The sequence below is a fragment of the Prosopis cineraria genome, unplaced genomic scaffold (genome assembly GCF_029017545.1).
Source record: "Prosopis cineraria cultivar Desert tree isolate PC_DT_omini unplaced genomic scaffold, ASM2901754v1 PC1104, whole genome shotgun sequence".
In the NCBI taxonomy this organism is placed as follows: Eukaryota; Viridiplantae; Streptophyta; class Magnoliopsida; order Fabales; family Fabaceae; genus Prosopis; species Prosopis cineraria.
In genome coordinates this window covers 7146-30210 of record NW_026556429.1, presented here as the reverse complement: position 1 = coordinate 30210, position 23065 = coordinate 7146, and the positions used below count along the sequence as shown (strand labels likewise).

At 31.9% G+C, this 23065-nt stretch overlaps 1 protein-coding gene across 6 annotated transcripts; it reads right to left on the bottom strand.

Moving 5' to 3' along the window:
- Window positions 1–15805: 15805 nt before the first annotated feature.
- On the bottom strand, window positions 15806–22034 carry LOC129299268 (PHD finger protein Alfin1-like). 6 transcript variants are annotated; one of them, XM_054937732.1, is made up of 7 exons: window positions 21776–22033; window positions 21519–21668; window positions 21401–21433; window positions 19690–19918; window positions 17187–17316; window positions 16776–17086; window positions 15806–16088 (listed from the first exon to the last, which is right to left on the bottom strand). In XM_054937732.1, the coding sequence occupies exons 2-6, from the start codon at window positions 21613–21615 to the stop codon at window positions 16814–16816; spliced, it is 762 nt and encodes a 253-aa protein (XP_054793707.1). In that variant the 5' UTR covers window positions 21616–21668; window positions 21776–22033; the 3' UTR covers window positions 15806–16088; window positions 16776–16813. The 6 variants fall into 6 exon arrangements, with proteins under 6 accessions (XP_054793707.1, XP_054793706.1, XP_054793710.1 ...); XM_054937731.1 differs by having other exon boundaries at window positions 15807–16085; XM_054937735.1 differs by lacking the exon at window positions 15806–16088 and having other exon boundaries at window positions 16573–17065; window positions 17190–17316; window positions 21776–22034.
- Window positions 22035–23065: the final 1031 nt, after the last annotated feature.

Below are 23065 nucleotides of genomic sequence, written 5' to 3'. Positions count from 1 at the left end.
TGTGGTTGCATGTATTTATTTAATTTTTATTAAAAACAATTTCATTCGACATATTTTTTCCTAATAAGAATTTGAGTTAAACACAATCCGGGCTAGTGGGGCTTTATATGTTATCTTCAGGGGATTTCATCATGCTTTAGAAGCTCCAAGCCTACAACTTTTGACTTCTTGCCAATGTCACTACGTTCTTGCATTATTTATTGGGCGTGTTGGTTGATTTAATTCGAACAGTGCGGATATAAAAATTCTTCCATTTGGTTGTTTTGATTTTTCTATTCCATGCTTTGTTTTGGAAAAATCATAATCAAGGACCAGTGAAGATAATTAATTGCTCCCCAAGATCAAATGATTTTGAGATTATTCTACATGATCAAATGGCCTAAATATAATTAAAATTTATAGTGAAAAAATAAAACTACTCTTGATATATAGTTGTTGTGATTAAAAAATTTATTATTATTAAAATAAAAATAAAATTTATTTTTTTCTCAAATGTAGACTTGGTTACTAGATAATAACAATTTATCTCTACTAAGTAATATTTTGTGGTTAGTAATAAAGGAATTAATTATTGTTAAATAAAAATGCGATTTATTCATCAAATTATAATACTTGTTTTTCTCCATTATCAAATTAATTTTTTGAAGTTATAAGTAGAAGAATTAATTGTTGTTAAAAAAATTAGACCTTTTTTTATTGGAATAGGGATTTATTCACTAAATAATAATACTTATTCCTTTTTACCATCATGTCAATTTTTAAAATTATTAATTAAGGAATTGATTGTTGTTAAAATAAAAAAAATTAAATAAAAATAGAGAGTTTATTGTTAAAAGAATATATATATATATACATATATGAGAGGAAGTTTATCTTTTCATAACAAATTCAATTTTGGTCATTTGGCCCTGCAATATAACGTCATAATTATTTAATCATGGAACATAATTAATTATCTCCAATTGTCCTTAATTGTAATTTTTCTCTTTTATTTTAAAAAAATTAGTCGTTGGAAATGATGGCCCACTTAAAAGTGCGGGTGCAAGAAGTTATGATTCGGAATGCAAGAAGAGAGAACAGTATTTAACTATTTATGAATTATTATAAATAAACTATGCATTGTATATTTCTTTTAAAAATATATATATTTGCGTAACTCTTGTGTATCCCCATACATTTTGTTGCGTTTTGTTCGCTTTTTAAATACTCTTTTTTCACATTTTAACGGGGTTAAACTTTAAAAACAAGAGTATAATATTAAAAAAAACTTTTAAATTATTATCCTCAGACAAACAACAAATTTGTCCATGTTAAACATATTATATATATATATAATGCCTCGTCTTCAATTCAGGCTGCACTCTTATAACACAGGAGTTTCATAATCTTTGTGTATAACTGTATATAGTATAATGTAAAAATTTAATAAATCGCACTATTTGTATAACATAAATAATATGATGTAGTATATAACTAACATGTTAGGCCTTATCTCAGCAGCGTTAGGCATAACAGTGATTATGACAAGGCAACTGAGTTTTTTTTTTTTTTTTGAGTAAAAGGCAACTGAGTTTTTATTTGTCAATATCAAGGAAGGACTTTTTGAAAATGCGTGTGCTTTTGAAAATGAGGTAACCCCAACTCTGCTTTTGACGAGTGATCGCCCGAATTTTTGACAGATTAAGGGGTAATAAAATTGTTATCATAAACACTCGAAACAAAATAGATAATTTTTATTATAAGTCATTTGGTAAAATATTAATTAAATTTTTTAATATTATTTTTATTTAAAGTCATTCACTATAAGAGAGAATGTATTATAAATAAGTAAATGTTTTGTTTAAATATGAGTAAAATCATAAATTTATTTTATTTTTAAATAAAGTTAATGATTAAACATATTTTATTGATTCTTGGCGAAATGACTAAAGGTGTCTTGTAATAAAACATGTAACACACCAAATTTTTTTTTAAATAATTTAACTCAATCATAGTTGGGTTACAGCCACCCAACACATTTTTATATCAATAATTTCGATATAAAATATTTTATAATTGGCTTCAACTCACACACTATAATATTTCAGATAAATTTTTACCTCCCACATGCCATTAGGCTAAATCACATTTGTCCATCCTTATACTCCCAACAAGTAAACTAAATCACATTTGTCCATCCTTATACTCCCAACAAGTAAAATAAGCAATTTAGTCAATTTTCAACACAAGCCAGTTATTTGGCCTTATAATCATGCCATTTTAACCAATCCAAAGTAAACCAAATATTAAAATTACAGTCATCCAAATTGTACCAAAAAAAAATAGTTTGAAAGCATGATTACATTTATATATTCATATAATTGACAATAAATAAAAAGCCCTAATATTGGCAATATAACACATTATAAATCATAAATTAAATACCCAAAGAGACAGTGGATCTATACCACTAAGCCTCTGGGACTCCTCCACGTGTCACTCGTGGCTCTTCTCCTGAAAATTGTTAACCACATAATGAGACTCAAAAGTCCCAGTAACCAAAGCCAATTTATGATAGTGTATACAAACAGTTAAGTGTGTGCTTACTAAGTGAGAATTAAAAATAATATAATTCCAACAAATATAAGAAATATTATAATAAACACAAACAACCATCCTTATATCCCTCCATTAACCTCGAGCCGTAGCCCTCACTCGGTGCTAAATTACCCGGCCAAAGGTAGATTAGCCCGAGCCCTTACAAGCCACCTATTGAGCTCCAATAGGGGCGTACCACGTGGCACATAAATACAACAATAATAGCAAGTCTCCCAACACCTCCCACAATAATTAAACAAATTCATAATAATATTGCACAATTATACAATATTACAAAATTCATAATTTTCTCAATAATCACCCAATTAACATGAAGTAACACTAATCACAAATTAAAAGCATGGTTACCTTGTGGCTTTTTCAATAAATTATTCCTTAAAATTTCTCTCTCACCACAATCTTCACCAGTAATACAATCTACAAATAACATATTATTTATAAATATTAGTTTCAATTTTTGAAACTAATAAAATAATTCTAATAATAGAATTAAAAATATAACATAATTTCTAATCTCAATCTTAATACAAATCTATAGTTAATACTATTAAGTAAAATTTTTAACTCCTCTTTTAATTATCAATAAACATTAATAATCTAAAAATCAACTTTAAACTAATTTCTATTATCAAAATTTTTTTTTATTTCATAAATTCGTACCTAAAATACCCAAAAATTAAAAATTGAGTCTCTAGCTTAGAATCATAATCCTATAACCATAATAATTCATTTCTCATCCCAAATAATCATCTAAACCTCAATAAATCAACATATATTTTCAGATCTAGTTTAGAATTTGATCCATAAGCCACAAATTCAAAGATCACCAATAAATTTATACTCTAGAATATTTATTATACTACTAACAACCTCAAAAACCATATTTATTCAACATAAATTCATCCCTCTTCCAGATCTTAAATTTTCTACCACTACAAACTCAGAAACCAAAGAAGAAGGATGACTAAGAAAAAATTTTAGAACACTTACTTAGTCTTGAAAAGCTTAAAATCACACCCTAAATATCCTATTAAAAACTCTTACCTTAAAAATTTAGATATTTGCACCGGCGACTCGCTTCTCTCCGCCTCAGCTCGCGCGCAGGAAAAGAATTGAAGAAATGAAGGAAACGGGTGAGTTTTATAAAAATTCAGTGGGTCCCACATTTTTTTTATTCTTTTCTCTCTCTTCTTTCTTCTTCTTCTTTTTTTTTATTATTTTTTTTACTATCGTTACTATTGAGGCGGCGGCACGTTTTCTTCCCTTTTTTTTTGCAAACCTTTTCCTTTTTTTTATTTATAATAATAATAATATAAATTTATTTTTTTATTTTTTATTTTTTTTTTTAAAAATTTTTTATTTAATTAATTTTTTTTAGAATTATATCCTAAGTTAGATTTAATAATCATCTCTTACTAATTTTCTTACCTCTAAATATTATTTTTTTTATTTCTATTAACCCAAATTAACTATTAAAATTTAAATTGGGATGTTACAATTCTCCCCTCCTTTTAGAAATTTTGTCCTCAAAATTTAAAGTTAGTAACTATTAACTACTTACTTAATCAAAAAGACGAGGATAATCACGTCGCATACTGTCCTCGGTCTCCCACGTAGCATCACCTGGAGTTGTGCTCTTCCAGATTACTTTAACCAATCTAATGGTCTTGTTTCTTAATTGCTTGTCCTTATAATCCACAATCCTTTCTGGTTCAGCTCTGAATGTCAAATTCTCCCTGAGTTCAATTTCCTCGGGTTCAATTATATGGGAAGGATCTGGTTGATACTTTTTCAGTTGTGACACATGGAATACATTGTGTATACCAGCAATTTGGGGTGGTAATGCTACTTGGTACGCTACTGGTCCAACTCGTTTTAAGATCTCAAAAGGCCCCATAAACCTTGGTGTCAATTTCTTAGCCTTAATAGCTCTTCCAACACCAGTTACCGGAGAGATTTTCAAAAATACATGGTCACCTACTTCAAACTCAAGCGGTCTTCTCCTCTTATCCGCATAACTCTTTTGTCTACTTTGAGCTGTGAGTAATTTTTGCTTGATTAAAGCAATCTTTTGGGTAGTCTCATCAACAATGTCTGGCCCCAAAACAGTTCTCTCACTTAATTCTGTCCAACACAGTGGCGATCTACATTTTCTTCCATACAATGCCTCATAAGGTGCCATCTGAATGCTAGAATGAAAACTATTATTGTAGGCAAATTCAGCTAATGGTAAGTGACTATCCCAATTACCTCTAAGCTCAATGGCACAAGCTCTTAACATATCTTCAAGAGTTTGTATGGTTCGTTCGTTTGCCCATCGGTCTGGGGGTGGTAAGCGGTGCTAAAACTCAGACGAGTACCCATGGCTTCCTGTAATGACTTCCAAAAGTTTGATGTGAATCTCGGATCACGATCAGATACAATATTTGTCGGCACTCCATGCAATCTCACCACTTCTCTTATGTAGATTTCAGTTAATTTTTCAAGAGAATACTTGATATTAGTAGCAAGAAAATGAGCTGATTTGGTGAGTCGATCTACGATTACCCATATAGTGTCATGACCAGAAGATGTTCTAGGCAATCCTGTAATGAAGTCCATAGAAATGCTGTCCCATTTCCACTCTGGAATATCAAGAGACTGTAGCATCCCGGCTGGTTTCTGATGCTCAATTTTGACTTTCTGGCAAGTCAAACAACGAGTTACATGTTCAGTTACATCTCTCTTCATCCTTGGCCACCACCAACCACGTCTTAAGTCATGATACATCTTAGTTGCTCCTGGGTGAATGGTATATCTACTCTGATGAGCCTCCTCAAGTAAGATATTTTTCAATCGAGTATCATTAGGCACACACACTCTACCTTTATATCTTACGACATCATCATCGGTCACATCAAAATGTTCAGCCTTTCCAGCCCCAATCTCTACCCTAATCTTATTCAAATAATCATCCTTCTGTTGCGCAATTCTAATTTCTTCCCAAAAATTATTCTCAAATTCAGTAATGTGTAGAGCAGCCAAACGATTTTCGACTACTTCTACATTTACTGCATGAAAACTACTCCATAATTCATGTTCTCTGACCATCATGTGAGCAGTATGTACAAGCTTCCTGCTCAGAGCGTCGGCGACTACGTTAGCTTTCCCTGGATGATACTTCAACTCAAAGTCATAATCCTTCAAAAACTCAATCCATCTGCGCTGTCTCATGTTGAGCTCCTTTTGATCAAACAAATATTTTAAACTTTTATGATCACTGAAGACCTCAAAAGAAGAACCATAAAGATAGTGCCTCCAAATCTTCAAGGCAAATACCACAGCAGCAAGCTCCAAGTCATGAGTAGGGTAATTTTCCTCATGAGGTCTCAACTGTCGAGAGGCATAAGCCACTACTCGATCCTCCTGCATCAATACACAACCTAAACCTTTCTTAGAAGCATCAGTATACAAGGTATAAGGAGCAGTTGGAACAGGTAAGGTGAGCACCGGTGTGGTGGTCAACCTCTTTTTTAGCTCCTGGAAGGCAACTTCACACTCGTTCGTCCAAATAAATGGAGCATCTTTCCTGGTCAACTTAGTCAAGGGCATTGCAATTTGTGAAAAACCCTTAATGAAACGACGATAGTAGCCTGCAAGACCCAAAAAACTCCTAATCTCTGTCACACTTCGAGGTTGCTCCCATTTCATCACTGCATCTATCTTACTAGGGTCCACTGCTACCCCTTCTTTTGAAACAACATGGCCTAAGAATTTAACTTCTTTAAGCCAAAAATCACATTTGCTCAACTTGGCATAGAGCTTGTGCTCTCTTAATATCTCCAAAACAATTTTAAGATGTCTAGCATGGTCCACCTCATCTCGAGAATAAATAAGTATGTCATCAATAAAGACTACAACAAATTCATCGAGATAAGGCCTGAAGATTCGATTCATATAATCCATGAAGACAGCTGGGGCATTTGTTAACCCAAACGGCATCACTAGAAACTTATAGTGCCCATATCTAGTCCTAAAAGCAGTTTTAGGGATATCTTCTGCTCTAACCCTCAATTGATGATACCCTGATCTTAGATCAATCTTAGAAAACACCGCTGAATTGACTAATTGGTCTAACAAATCATCAATTCGAGGTAAGGGGTACTTGTTCTTGATGGTTACCTTATTCAATTGTCTATAATCAATACACAATCTAAGGCTTCCATCTTTCTTTTTCACAAACAGTACCGGTGACCCCCATGGTGATACACTCGGTCTGATAAACCCCTTCTCTAACAACTCTTCAATTTGTCTCTTCAACTCAGCTAACTCCGATGGAGACATCCTATAGGGTGCCTTAGAAATAGGCCCCGTACCAGGTACGAGCTCAATTGAGAACTCAACCTCTCGTTCTGGAGGCAAACCGATCACTTCAGTAGGAAAGACGTCAGGGAATTCTCTCACTACTGGAATCCGATCTACACCTTCTTCAATCCTCTGCCTTGATTGAGAAGAAAATCATAAAACTTGACAACCTTTTTTTATACACTGTTCTACTTGAGCTGCAGACAACAACATAGGACTTTGGGACTCTATAGGAGTTACAGTAAGAGCTGAGAGTGACACACTCTTTTTCTGACAATTAAGTACAGCTCCATTTGCAGACAACCAATCCATCCCCACAATAACATCAATCCCAGATAAAGACAAATAAATGAGGTCTATGGTGGTCTTTCGACCCTCATACTCAACCTCTACATTTAGACATGCCTTAGCAGTCCTTACAGTCAAACCAGCAGGAGTAGAAATCTTCACATCAAAAGGTAAGGTACACACAGGCAATTTACATCTTTTCATACATTCATCAGACACAAAAGAGTGTGTAGCACCCGAATCAAACAAAGCACAAACATCATTATCAAGGATTCGGATTATACCTCGGATAGCATTAGGGTTGTTAGCAGCCTCTGGCCCAGAGAGGGCATACACTCGTGCTGGTACTGTAGGTCTCTGATCATTACCCCTATTCTGATTTTGATAGCAGAATCGGGCAATATGACCAGGCTTCTGGCAGATGTAATAAACCCAACAATCACCAGAATGAAACTTCCCACACTTACTGCATGCTTGATTACTAGTAGCACCGGAAGTAGGAGTAGAGGTTGCTGGGCTCCTGTAGGACCCCTGACTCCCACTCTGATTCCCTCTGTAGCTTTGGCCCTTATGGTAGTAGCCCTTCTTCTTCTGATTTCTAAAGCCTCCAAAGATTTGACTGCTCCTCTTCTCTACTCCACCAATGGGTCTGGTGTGGATAGGGGGCTTCCCATGAGGTTCTTTCCTCCTCTCTCTATCAGCTTCTAATCTAGCCTCTCTCTTCCTCCGAGAAACTATTCGAAGCTTATTGCACATCTCACTGAATGTCTTAATCTCAAAAGGGGCTAACTGTTCCCTTAGATCAGGCCTCGCCTTCTCTAACAATCGTTCAGCCATCCACTCCGTGTCTTCATGTTTTTGGAGGTAAGTGGAGTATTTAGATAATTCTGAGAATTGTTCAATAAATTCATCCTCATCTAGATCACCCTGACGAAATGCATGAAACTCAGCCTCCTTTTCTGCTCTCAGTGCAGTAGGAAAATAATTCTCGAACAATATGGCTTTAAAATCTTCCCAAGTAAGAGAGGAATCATCCTTCGGTCCTGATGTTTCCCACTATTTCTTAGCACTCTTCTGTAGTAGGAATATTGCCAGCTGCACCTTTTAATTAGAAGTGCACACAACCATACGAAAAATACTCTCCAATTGATCTATCCATTCTTCAACCACCGCTGGCTTAAGATTTCCATCGAAAGTAGGAGGATTAAACTTACGAAAAGTACTCCAGATCTTTGTGATCGTGGATGTCTGTTGGTCAGAGTGGAGCCTCACATTCTTCGAACTCATGGTGAGAATAAGGAGGTAAGCCTTCATCAGCAGATTGGCTCGCATTGAATACCTTGGTATGGCTTCCTTCTTGTTGGCCATTTCCCTCTCGGTTGTCATTCTTCTTATATTGTCTTAAAGCGGCCAACTCTTCTTCTTGTCTCTTCATGCGGTCACTAAGATTATATAGTAGATCCATCATTTGCCTCATAGTTGGCTCATCCTGCCTTGGTTGTGACTGTATGGGCTCGCCCTGCCCAATTTGTTGCTGTATGGGCTCCGGTTGTGGCAGTGAAGGTATGTCATTTCCTATTGGCTCTATAGAATCACCGGCAATTTCGTCACCTCTCCTAGTTTTAGACACCATCTCTCCCCTCCTAAAGGATGGAAGTCACATAATTAAGTTAACACTAATCTCAAGACAAGAAAAAATAATGGAGAAGTATTATGATTTAATAATGTATATTGCCAATAAACTAAGTTAATGTATAACAATTTCATAATTTATAAGAATTGAAACCATGTAGCTCTGATACCAAAAATTGTAACACACCAAATTTTTTTTTTAAATAATTTAACTCAATCATAGTTGGGTTACAGCCACCCAACACATTTTTATATCAATAATTTCGATATAAAATATTTTATAATTGGCTTCAACTCACACACTATAATATTTCAGATAAATTTTTACCTCCCACATGCCATTAGGCTAAATCACATTTGTCCATCCTTATACTCCCAACAAGTAAACTAAATCACATTTGTCCATCCTTATACTCCCAACAAGTAAAATAAGCAATTTAGTCAATTTTCAACACAAGCCAGTTATTTGGTCTTATAATCATGCCATTTTAACCAATCCAAAGTAAACCAAATAATAAAATTACAGTCATCCAAATTGTACCAAAAATAGAAATAGTTTGAAAAGCATGATTACATTTATATATTCATATAATTGACAATAAATAAAAAGCCCTAATATTGGCAATATAACACATTATAAATCATAAATTAAATACCCAAAAGAGACAGTGGATTTATACCACTAAGCCTCTGGGACTCCTCCACGTGTCACTCGTGGCTCTTCTCCTGAAAATTGTTAACCACATAATGAGACTCAAAAGTCCCAGTAACCAAAGCCAATTTATGATAGTGTATACAAACAGTTAAGTGTGTGCTTACTAAGTGAGAATTAAAAATAATATAATTCCAACAAATATAAGAAATATTATAATAAACACAAACAACCATCCTTATATCCCTCCATTAACCTCGAGCCGTAGCCCTCACTCGGTGCTAAATTACCCGGCCAAAGGTAGATTAGCCCGAGCCCTTACAAGCCACCTATTGAGCTCCAATAGGGGCGTACCACGTGGCACATAAATACAACAATAATAGCAAGTCTCCCAACACCTCCCACAATAATTAAACAAATTTATAATAATATTGCACAATTATACAATATTATAAAAATTCATAATTTTCTCAATAATCACCTAATTAACATGAAGTAACACTAATCACAAATTAAAAGCATGGTTACCTTGTGGCTTTTTCAATAAATTATTTCTTAAAATTTCTCTCTCACCACAATCTTCACCAGTAATACAATCTACAAATAACATATTATTTAAAAATATTAGTTTCAATTTTTGAAACTAATAAAATAATTCTAATAATAGAATTAAAAATATAACATAATTTCTAATCTCAATCTTAATACAAATCTATAGTTAATACTATTAAGTAAAATTTTTAACTCCTCTTTTAATTATCAATAAACATTAATAATCTAAAAATCAACTTCTAAACTAATTTCTGTTATCAAATTTTTTTTTATTTCATAAATTCGTACCTAAAATATCCAAAAATTAAAAATTGAGTCTCTAGCTTAGAATCATAATCCTATAACCATAATAATTCACTTTTCGTCCCAAATAATCATCTAAACCTCAATAAATCAACATATATTTTTAGATCTAGTTTAGAATTTGATCCATAAGCCACAAATTCAAAGATCACCAATAAATTTATACTCTAGAATATTTATTATACTACTAACAACCTTAAAAACCATATTTATTCAACATAAATTCATCCCTCTTCCAGATCTTAAATTTTCTACCACTACAAACTCAGAAACCAAAGAAGAAGGATGACTAAGAAAAAATTTTAGAACACTTACTTAGTCTTGAAAAGCTTAAAATCACACCCTAAATATCCTATTAAAAACTCTTACCTTAAAAATTTAGATATTTTGCACCGGCGACTCGCTTCTCTCCGCCTCAGCTCGCGCGCAGGAAAAGAATTGCAGAAATGAAAGGAAACGGGTGAGTTTTATAAAAATTCAGTGGGTCCCACATATTTTTTTTATTCTTTTCTCTCTCTTCTTTCTTCTTCTTTTTTTTTTTATTATTTTTCTTTACTATTGTTACTATTGAGGCGGCGGCATGTTTTCTTCCCTTTTTTTTTTGCAAACCTTTTCCTTTTTTTTATTATAATAATAATTTAATAATATATTTTTTTTTTTTTTTATTTTTTTTTTAAATTTTTTTTATTTAATTAATTTTTTTTAGAATTATATCCTAAATTAGATTTAATAATCATCTCTTACTAATTTTCTTACCTCTAAATATTTTTTTTTTATTTCTATTAACCCAAATTAACTATTAAAATTTAAATTGGGATGTTACAAAATAAGTGGTATAATCATATATAATTTGTTAATGCCCATAATTTATGAATTTATGAATTATGAATATATCCGAATACACTATAGTTTATGTTTTGACTTTGGACCATTTCAAAATTTATAAAACAAAAGGAAATATCAAGTTAGTTCACATCAGATAAGTTTAGTTAGTGACTTTCTCAAGGATTAGATCCCAAGTATAGCGATCGTGAGCACATTCCACAATTATGTCTGGATCATGATTTTGTTTGGGTGGAATGTAATGCACTTAGTTCTCTTTAGGCAAGATTAAATATTCAAATTAGGGAAAAAAATCAATTAGAAAAACTAGCCAATCAATTGCTCAATTGATTTTTTGTAAATTAAAAGTTAGTTTGTCAAAAATTTATTTAATAAAAATTAATGTCACAAAAATAAATTGTTACATAATGAAATTTTTATTTAAATATTTTTTTAAAATTTCATTTTAGTAAACTAAAAATTATCTAAATTATATATAATAAAAAGTATTTTTGAATGTGTAATAATAAAAAAAAACATTGATTTTTATAATATGTAATTTTGTTATACAGATGCTTAATATTAAAAATGTTTAAAAAATATATGCGATTCAAATTTTAAATAATACAAAATTTGATATGTTCAATAATAAGGATGAAAATCTAAATTTTAATGTATTGAACAAAAGTTATATAAATTGTTCAATGTACATTGATAATTAAAATTAGCACAATTAATTGTTTAGTCAATAATGTCAACTTATTTTTCAAAAAACTTTGTTAAGAAATGTTATTAATTTGATATGTAAAAAATATGCTTACAATATTTTATATAAAAATTAAGGATAGCATGATCATGTTAAGAATTAAGAAGATCATATTTCAAAAGTAAACTTCAAAAGCTCCTTAACACCATTTGATAAATTAACTTTTCACATTATTTTTTTACTTTTGAAACGTAAAAAGCTATTTAAAATAATTTTTTAAAAGCAAAAAAGGCTTTAAAAAATGACTTTTGAAATGGGCTCAAGTGTGAAAAATTCAAAACACCATTCAATAGTTTTTAAAAAATGAGATATTATTTGATCATATTATTTAAGTTTAATATGTTATTGTTTTATTTAAAAATAATTAATTTATTGAAAATATAATTATCATTTAAATAATAATAATAATTATATATTAATTTTTTAACATTATAAATTAAACAATTAATCATGTTAATTTTTAACATTAATGTATAATAAAAATTATAAATTTTTATCACTTTTTTTAAAATTACAAATTAAGGGTAGCATGATCATGTTAAAAATTAAGAAGATCATATTTTAAAAGTAAACTTCAAAAGCTCCTCAACACCATTTGATAAATTAACTTTTCACATTCTAAAAGTATTTTTTTACTTTTGGAACATAAAAAGCTATTTAAAATAATTTTTTAAAAGCAAAAAAGGCTTTAAAAAATGACTTTTGAAATGGGCTCAAGCGTGAAAAATTCAAAATACCATTCAGTAGTTTTTAAAAAATGAGATATTATTTGATCATATTATTTAAGTTTAATATGTTATTTTTTTATTTAAAATAATTAATTTATTGAAAATATAATTATCATTTAAATAATAATAATTAGATATCAATTTTTTAACATTGTAAATTAAACAATTAATCATGTTAATTTTTAACATTAATGTATAATAAAAATTATAAATTTTTATCACTTTTTTTAAAATTACAAATTGAAAAAATACAAATAATTAGAAGTAAAATTTTTAGCATTATACATTAAATTTTATATTATTTAAAATTTTTATCATATTTTTTAAATATTTTAAGTTTATTACACTTGTATAATAAAGATTATAAATCATCATAAATTAGTGTTCTTTTTATTAATTGTATATTCAAAAATATATTTTATTATCATAGTTTAAATAATTTTCAGTTTATCAAACTGACTTTTAAAAAAATATATCCAAACACAAATGTTATTATAACAATTATTTAAAAAAAAAAGTATCCATACACACAAATGTAAAATAACCAAGCAGATCTAAACCTAACAGTACCAAAATAAAACATATTAATATTGAATATCAGATAATTATATAAAAAACCTGAATATAAAATATAAAATATATTTTTAGTTATATTTTTTATACGCCATAAACAATACAGCTCAAATCATCACACGAATTTACACGAGTATATGTATGTAGAGAGGATTTCTTTCATGAATTGAGAAATTGTAGTGGGCGTGTCTTGTATCATTTGTTAGGAAACATCCACAATGGTCAAGTTCATTCTATTAGATATAATTGAATGTAGAGCTTATCCATTTATATAAAATCAATTAAGCTAAAATCACGTACAACTTGATGATTCACTCATTATTAGATCCACGTGGATGGGTGGGATGAGGATTGAATCTATCTTTGCACTTTTTCTTTTGACCTTATAAATTTTTTAACTTTTTTTAATAAAAAAAAATAATATTTTAAGGATAACGTAAAATATGCTACACATATTTTTCTTAAAATAAAAAATGAGCATAGTCACATATCCTTTTTTTTTCCCCCTTGTACATTGAGAGAAGATTTGGATTTCATGAATGTTTCAAATTCTCAAATCCAGTAAATGTCTATACTGTAGCTGTAACTTGGAGTATTTTATCAACTTTTTTTTTTCTTGAATTGAAAGCCACGGGTAGACTGTGCTAATTGACAATACGAGTCATGTCAGCATACAAAATATTACAACAATCAAACAACAAGATATTAAAGATACGAATTCATAAATTATCGGTGTAAGCCTAATGAGATAATCAATCGGCACATTTATTTCCCTCCCTGAAAGTGTGGTCGAACATAATTGTCCAATCTATTTTTTCAACATTTGAAAATTCATGTGTAATGAAATGGCAAGTTAAAAGGCAGTTTTATGAATGTGGATTTCAAAAACTTCTCTACAGTCAAATAAGTATTGAATTAAGATACAGGGGACAATAAAAAAGTAAAATTGTGATTTGGTATTATTTTTATATCTTGCATTTACATTTTTAATGATCACGTGAAATACTTGCTAGAAGAGAGGATTTGAACTACTCATTGAATTCGGATGCATTGAGAGATTAATTTTTACTGTCAGTAACGAATACACCTAATATCTCATAAGCAAACAATAATTACATATATTTGACAAAAAAGAATTACAGCAATTAATAGAAATAATAATTATTATTATTAGAAATAGGAAATGAATAGAGGTGGAGTTGCTACCACATGCTCCTAGCAGTTGACAGTTCTGGTGTCCAATTTACGAATCCCATTCTTGAGCCACAAGTTTAGTAGTGGGTCCAATGAGCAAAGTGATCCTACTTTGCTTATTAATTGGACATTCCATTATTAATCAATGTCATCTTTTTATTTGTGTTCTCCTTTTCATTAAAAAAAGTTTGAGTTGGGTTTTAAAAAATTCATAGAAAAAGACAAGCCTTGCATCAATAAAAATTTATCTAGTTAATAAATATTTGGTCTATATCTTGTGATGTTATTAGATCAAATTTTACTGTTGATTGAGAACTTTATTGATGACAATCTTTTAAATACTTTTATAAGTGTTTTTTAAGCATGAAGCTATACCCTGATCTTTGTAAGATTTCGAGATTCAATTCATTTAAATTTTTATTGTAGCCAAAGAAAATTGAGAATACCCAAAAAATACTAATTACCTATCAGCATAATGCATTTGGGTTAGTTTATGACACCATCTCAAACCATGTTTGCTTGGAAGTAACAAGCAATTCTTCAAAGCAAGTCAAGTAATTTTAAACATGTTGAAAGAACAAGTCCTTATATCATTAACAAGATTTTAAAATTCATGTGCTTGTGTTATAAATCAATCTCTCATCGAGTAAGCTAGGTATGGATATCTTGTTTTTGGGAAATGAAAGGAGATGGATGATTAGTGAATTACCATAATAATAAGTATGTTTATTATAGAGAGTCTGATATGAGGAGCTTTAGCTTCTCTCCTAAAACTTATCTTTTGTCCTCTCCAAGTGCTAATAGATAACACCAAGTACTAGTATGGTACTTTATGAAAAACTTTCACTTTTCAATTTTCAAACACTGAAACTTCAAAAGCTGTTCTCACTTGATGCATCATCCAAATTATATTTCAGGAGAGGACTCAAGACAAACACTATTTTGACTGTTGAGGTGAGTTGTACTATTTATAATTAGTAAATGAAGCCCATATATTTCACACACACACACACATGTATCGATGAACAAGGCTTGTTGTATATTTAAAAAATGACGACGACGACGACATCTGTTTTTATTTTTATTTTTTTCTTCCAATATTTTGTTTGACATTTTCCTTGAGCACAACATTTTTTTTTACGTCCGATTTTAGGACATTGAGCCCGTGTCCATTGAGCATGGAAGCCAAGAATGTTGATTCTGTATCGTACAAAGAAAGCAAAAACGAAAAAGAAGTAAAAGATAAGCGATTAATGTAAAAATATAAAATAGCATTCAATTCTTTATTTCTAAGTTACTGGAAATACGTTTTCCTTTTTTGAGACCGAAGATAGGTACATGAAGTGTATCACATACAACACCATCAAAAGTTTTATAAAGGAAGAGAATTTCACGACGATCAGACATCAATATGAAGTGTATTCTACACAGAACTTCACTAAATTTCCACTATTAACCAAAAATCCAGAACCCAGACATCAAATCGGGGAGGGGATAACAAAGTTGAAACATCTACTCGAAAATAAAAGTGATGAAACTAAGAAATATTTCTTCAGACTAGCCTAGTGCAACAATAACCACCATTGAAGCTTTACTCAACTGAAGCCACTGCCATGAAGTTTTCCTCAATGACCTGCTAAAAATGATCATAATCTTTTATTGTGCATTCATAAAACACGAGCATTTTGAAGGATTCATGTCCACACCAGTCTTAGATCAAACAGGCTTCTCTAGTTCTCTACTCACATGCTACTCAGTTTATAAGACGCTTAAATTAAACACTCAAATTTAATATCTTTTTCCTTTGAGTTTCGTCATTTCAATCACTTTTAGGTTGGAAATTGAAAAGCTGATCTCATTCTATGATCTGCAGACCTCAAAACAACAAATGTCAAAACTCAAAGAGCTATTATAACAGGGAGGAATAGAAGCTAGTTCGGTCCTGGACATGGTGCAACACGTTAAATTACAGATTTGAATTTTTGTCATGCCAGTGTCCATATTTGTTTCAATATTCAATGCTTCATAGGGGCACAGCAAGGTTCTCAGATAAGAAAAGGTGCATCACAAACCATTAGTTATAGTATACCAAGGATGGTGAAGAAGAAATACATCAAATCTGCATAAAAGCAATCAGATATATTCATATAATATCCTTGTTCGCCAATGACTACTTAAAAACACAATTAACAGGGAGATTAGACACAGTAGGAATAAACACTAGCAAAACTTTAAATTATGTCTGCATTGTCATTCATGTTCAGCTGACTAACACAGGCAACCAACGTTCTTAACTTTAAAATTTTTATCAAACATTCTAAACCTTGTCTGTCCTGTTTGGTTTGAGATCCTCCAGAGCTTCTAAACTCTAGCCCTCTTGTTACTGCAGCTAGGGCACTTGTATTGCTTGATGTGCTCAGCTTTAGCAGGGGTGATTTTCACACATTTGCCATGGAACCATCTCTCACATATATCGCAACAGATCCAGAACTCATCAGTGCCATAATTATCACCGCATGCTCCACACGTTGCCCCCTGTTCGTCATCTTCTTCTTCTTCTTCTCCACTCTCATCCTCTTCTTTGGGAGGGGGAGACATCTTCACTCCCTTGGCCTGAGAGTCAGATTGGGATGACTGATAAGAAGCAGCATCCAAACAGCAAGACCAAAGAAACTTTTCAAAAGGGGAAGAACCAGGAACGTAAACTAAGAAAATGAAGTTGAAATTTGCTTACCACCTTCCCGCTTGACTTGCTTTTGCTACCATTATTGTTAGCAGCTGACTGATCCTTTGATTGCTTGGCGCTTCCTGTCACAACTTCAAATATGGTTGGGAGATCATTTATCATCTGAAAAAGCCTTTTCCTGCACGCACCAATGAGAAGCCAGATCAGAAGTATCTTCTAGAATGTCACATAAAGCCTTTGACTCTGATATTTTCAGGATTTCAAGAAATAAATTAATTCTTCTCGGGCTCCTTACAAAAAAATTTCCCCTTTTGTATTTTTTTCTCTCTCTCTTAGGGGAAACAAGATATCATTTATCAGAGTCTTTGGTACTCTGATTGATCTAAGTTACTACTACTTTTGTCTAATCACTTTCATATGACTCGCTGTCAACTGTAAGTCTGTAATACTGCACTGTCAGAAAGGGATTATATAGTGGACTGAAATGGAACCCAAAGGAAGATATTATACAGCCTTTGCTCTGCCAGCCATGAGCCAATTTTTTATACGTTAACCATGCAATTGAAGTAGCAGTAAGGCAGCAAGCATGTGCATAGAAGACCACAAACTAACTAAAGGAGCATAAATAGTTGGTCACTTGATTGTGCAACAAATTTCAAGGCATAATAATATACTATCAGGATCCAAGGCTTCCTTGCAACATACAAGTGAATACAACAATAGCATTCAATAAGCAATATTGGTGTCTAGATATGCATCAACAATACCAGCAGATAGAAACTTAATGTAATCTACTAAGCAAGGCCAAATAATTTCCAAGACCCAGCATCAACATGAAATTCCAAAGGTGAAATCATTTAAGCATTAAAAATCCTACGTCATAATTTAGGTGTTAACATTCAACTCCTATCACAATATCTAAACATTCACCGACAAAATGTTAGTATTATAACCAAAATTTTCAGTCCAAATTCACTTCAAACAAACAAACATTTCATCAGATTCAAAAAATACTTACTATAAAATATCAGTCAATATCCCAATTAGCAGATATAGAACTAACATGTGAAAAGTAGAAAGTTCCCACAAATAATTTATCATGCCAAAGAAATAACCTCAACAAAAATAGAAGACCTGTTACCAAAAAAAATCTGACTACAACCTTCAGACTAATATTTATTCAGCTGCCAAAAAAAAAAAAAAGGCCCCCGGGGGGAAGGTGATGTATTCCAAAACAATAATTCAAACACAGTGCCAGCTTTTAAAAGAGGAAAAAAGGGAGGAACTTAACATAGTGGCACTGTGGCAGTCACAACTCACAACTAATGAGTTTAATCCGAAGCTCCACCAGAAAACTAATAGTAAGCATGACAGATAAGATTATTAGACTGAGGAAGATTTATATGGTTTACTACAGATTTCCCAAATGATTACTTGTTTCTAAGAATCAAGGATATTCCATCAGAACTAACAAAAATACATTATTTGAGAGAGAACATCAATCACATAAAATTTTTAATAACTTTAAATTGAAATTTTTATTTATTACACCATCAACCTCCCCTTTCTTACAACAATTAAACAAAGACGATTCACACCAGTATTCATAGATAGGAAAATAATTACTCTATCCTTACTGAAGATTTCAAACTTCATCCTATGAACAAGTTTAAAGGCTCATACAGTTCCAAGGCCTATCTCTCGTGAAAGCATTGCTAGCAATGAAAATTGAAGCATAAGACCAATTAACATAAAATAAGGGAATTAATTGATGACATATGCAAATCCCAAGTATTGGAATGAATATGCTGTCAACTGTCATGTCCCAATTTTGTATTTTGTATCTTTTTGCTGCCACGTAATCATAATCATTAATTTCTAATAAAGATGATCTTGCATTGGTATTTCCAAGAATAATATTCCATGCACATATGCTCTTCTATCCTGCAGCATTTGTGTAGCCACCAAAAACTAAAACTGCAGGAACATGGACGCATAAAAGAGAACTTCAAATTCAATTTGATTTACAATATTTCAATTAAATTAAATAAGATAACATAATAACTACCTTGCCTTGCATTAGCAGTTCAGCATACAATTAGGATATTTCGTCAATGGCAATATCACTGTGTCCTAAATAGATTGTCATAAAGATGCAAATGTGCCCACAAAAATGCATGTTATCGTATGTTTTGAAAATTAATCAAAAGACTACACCAGTACACCACTGCTTTCTTTTTTTATCCTGTGGAAAAAATTGTAAACATACTAAGCTAATAGAAAATTTTCATCCACACGGGGCAAACTGAATAAATTGAAAGATTCCCAACAACCTTAAAGTGTTAAAGAAGTCTAGAACTTGAAGGGCTAGACAAACCAAAACAAAGTTGATCATTTGCACAAAAAGATATGGAGAGAGAAAAATCCAAACTAAAAGCATTGCACAATCTGAGACATTTACTAGAAAACTACAAGTGACAGATGGAATTAAGTTGATGCAGAACAAAATTCTAAGTTTATAAAAGTATAACAGAAGATCAAGAAATCTTACCTTTCATTCTTACCAAATCCAAAACGAGCACCAAAATAGAAAGACACAGCAAGCAGCCAAGAATCACTGTGAACTGCAACCAGTGACAACCAATCCTTCTCTTGCATCCCATCCCTCGCAAAGTTTATACCTAATGCTGGCTCAGGAAGTTCAGGAGGTACTTCCTCAACAGGCAAATTCACTTCCCATGTTTCATTTGGTAATCCATATAGACACAAGTTCTCTTTCTCTACAATGCAAGCAAATTTGTTTTAACTAATGCATGCAAAACTAAATATTACCTCACCTCATTACTACATATTAATTTACAGATTTGAAATTAACAGAAATTCAAGAATGTGTTTTCCATATGGACCACCAACAAGGCGCAATGTCCAACTCCAAAATTACAAAGACACATGCAATAAGATCAGATCCACCACTATGTTAACCTTAAAACATACTTTGGAAAAGCAAGTACCAGAAAGCAAATGAAATTAGACAAAAGTCCTTTTAACTTTAGATCAAAAGGTGATGGATTAAAAAGTCATGATAAAAGTAACTTTGTATCAGGGCAACATAAGATATTTGTATGTCTTTTGAGTATCTAACTTTCATCTGACTCTTAGGCTAAACAAACAGTAGCCAGGAATTCAATGGTCAACAAATTAAACTTCCTTAGCAATTTTATAACACTAGCCAAAGGTGGAAAAAGGCAAGCCAAGTTTAATGGAATAGGCATCCCAAGATTCTAAGCTAATAAATTTAATGAGCCATGGGTTATTTGTTTCTCTTCAAGCAATGCTCTGACAATAAGTACATCATGTGATACAAAACCGAATGAAACATGCCAACTGTTTAAATTATCAAAGCATTTGCGAAAGAGGAAACAAAAAGGTGAGTAATTGCCCATCATCAATAAAAGAATCTAAAATTCAACCCCAACTCCTGACATTTATGGCAGTTACACTCCATTACCATCTCAAACCCATGTGAACAAATATTCTTATGTAATCAGGCAAAGAAGATTGCACAAGTGTTCACAGTTTAGCCAAAAACAAGGTGCACACGAGTACTCAACTCTCCACATTAGTATAACACACGGCTCACATGACTGCCCAAGTTTCATACAGATAAGCCTAAAACTAGGTAGAAATGAATACACAAGTCTTCATATAGATAAGCCCAACAGTCGATGGACAGGCATAATTCAAAGAAATGGTATATATGACCAAAAGAAAATGTGAATGACACAACAACTCTGCTCTCCAAACAGGCCAGAACTCCGAAGAGTAACAAATGCATCACATAAAAGTAGAATGGAAAGGAAACTAAGAATACCAATTACATACCAAAAAAAAAAAAGCATATCATAAGGGCAAAAGTCAACATGTTAAATGTAACCCAAATTGTTCAGCAACTACCGTGAGCTAATAGCAGAGTGACAACCAGGCATCAATTCATGGAACCAGAAATTCAAAATACACAACTGTTAGCGCCCCCCCCCCCCCCCCCCCAAAAGTAAAGAAAGAGATACATTGAAAACTACCCAGGGGCAAAGTCGCAGTTACAAATGTGATAAAAGACGCCCCATCAGTCGAAAGCGGAATCAAAATGGTGCAATTAAAATCAGTCAAATAAACAAACCTTTATATTAAACGATATTCCAAACAACAACAGAGAACAGGGGTTCCCGACAAAGAAAAACAATTGAGATATTCAAGTTACCCACCAGGATCGCACTGCTGGTAGAACTTTTCAACATCTGCAACAAGAGCCCATAGAAAAACTCGGTAAACACACAAACATAAAGTAAAAGGAAAAACAGAATAGAGAAGAAATTAGCGAACCAGTAGTGAGGGCCTTAATCAGTCCAGCTCTTCTTCCCTTGAAGTCGCTGAAAACCTCCTCTACTGTTCTCGGTATTGGGTGCGGTATGCTTTCCATTGTCTCTCAGAGCAGAGTACCGAACAATCTCCCAAATTTGAATTATATATAATCTATCTCAACCAAAAAGAAAAAAAAGAAAAAAAACCAGTTTGAATTCAAGATAACGACTGCAAAATGCTGCTTCTGACTCCGAAATTCTAAAGACAGTCAAACTAACCAGAGAAAGAAAACGGATTTAAAACACCCCCTTCCTTATGTTACGAATAGTTGCTGCCTAGGGTTTCTTCTTCGTCTTCCCCTTTGCTCAATTCTACACCGATTTCGGGAAAGGAGCTTCTCTATCCAAAATTAACACACAGACAAAGACTGAATGAAAGAGGAAACGAGCATTGGGAAGGCATGATACAGAATTAAAAAGATGGGTTTGAGGCTTGAGAAGGAAAGAAATCTGGGGTCATGGAAAAGTAGTAGAAAATAAAAAATAAATAAATAAAAGGAATGTAATAACAGCCTTTTTGATAATCATACTTGTTTACGACCCAACCTAATTGCTAAATTTCGTAGGTGTCCTATATTGGGAAGTGGGAAATTTTATTTTTTAATGTTTTTTATGAAGCGAGAAATGTGTCTCGTGTAGGTTTGAAGTTCAGAGTTCGGACACCTTTGCCTCTAAAAGCGGGCTTCCATGAACTTTTTCTTGTACGGGTCACAAAAGAGAAGGGGAAAAATGCAGAACCAAGCAGCCTTGCTTTCGTGGGACATATACTTCTTGCATTTAATTATGGTATAAATTTTTTGAAAAAATGACAGAAAAAGACCCTCTGTTTATGACCCCAAAAAAAAAAAAAACCCCACAAAGTAAGGAAGATGGTATGATTACTTTGAAATCTCTAAAAAAATTCCTGAAATTAATATTTTTTGTAAAATGATCTTATAAAAAAAAAACTCCCTCCATAAATTTATAATCATTCCAGTTACGACTATTTGCCATTAAAATAGTACAAATTTACAAATTGAACTAAATTTATCATTATTTTATTATTTAGACAGTATAAATTTATAAGTGAAACTATGAGTAATTATCTTTAGAAGTTGTTAAGGGAAAAAAAAACTTCTGAATTTGATTTTTGAAAATAATTTTCCCTGAAATTTTTAATAACACAATGGTTGACAATTGGTTGAATAAAACAAAGTCTGTTTTCCCTAATAACAAGGGGTTTAGACCATATAAATAATCGCATGTTATTTGAATCAACTGGTTAGAGATAGATCCCTCTTAATTAGAAATTTTAAGTTTGAGTCTTAAATATATAGCAATGATTAAATTCTTGATGGGAGATACACACCTCAAAAAAATATCCACAAGTTGCTGACTAAATTATTATGAATCAAATATCTAAGATATAAGAGCCCAAAAAAAAACAAACACATGAATAGAAAAAAATTACATTACAAAAGCTACTCCCAGTTAAATCTAATGATATTTAACTATGATTCCATGATATCA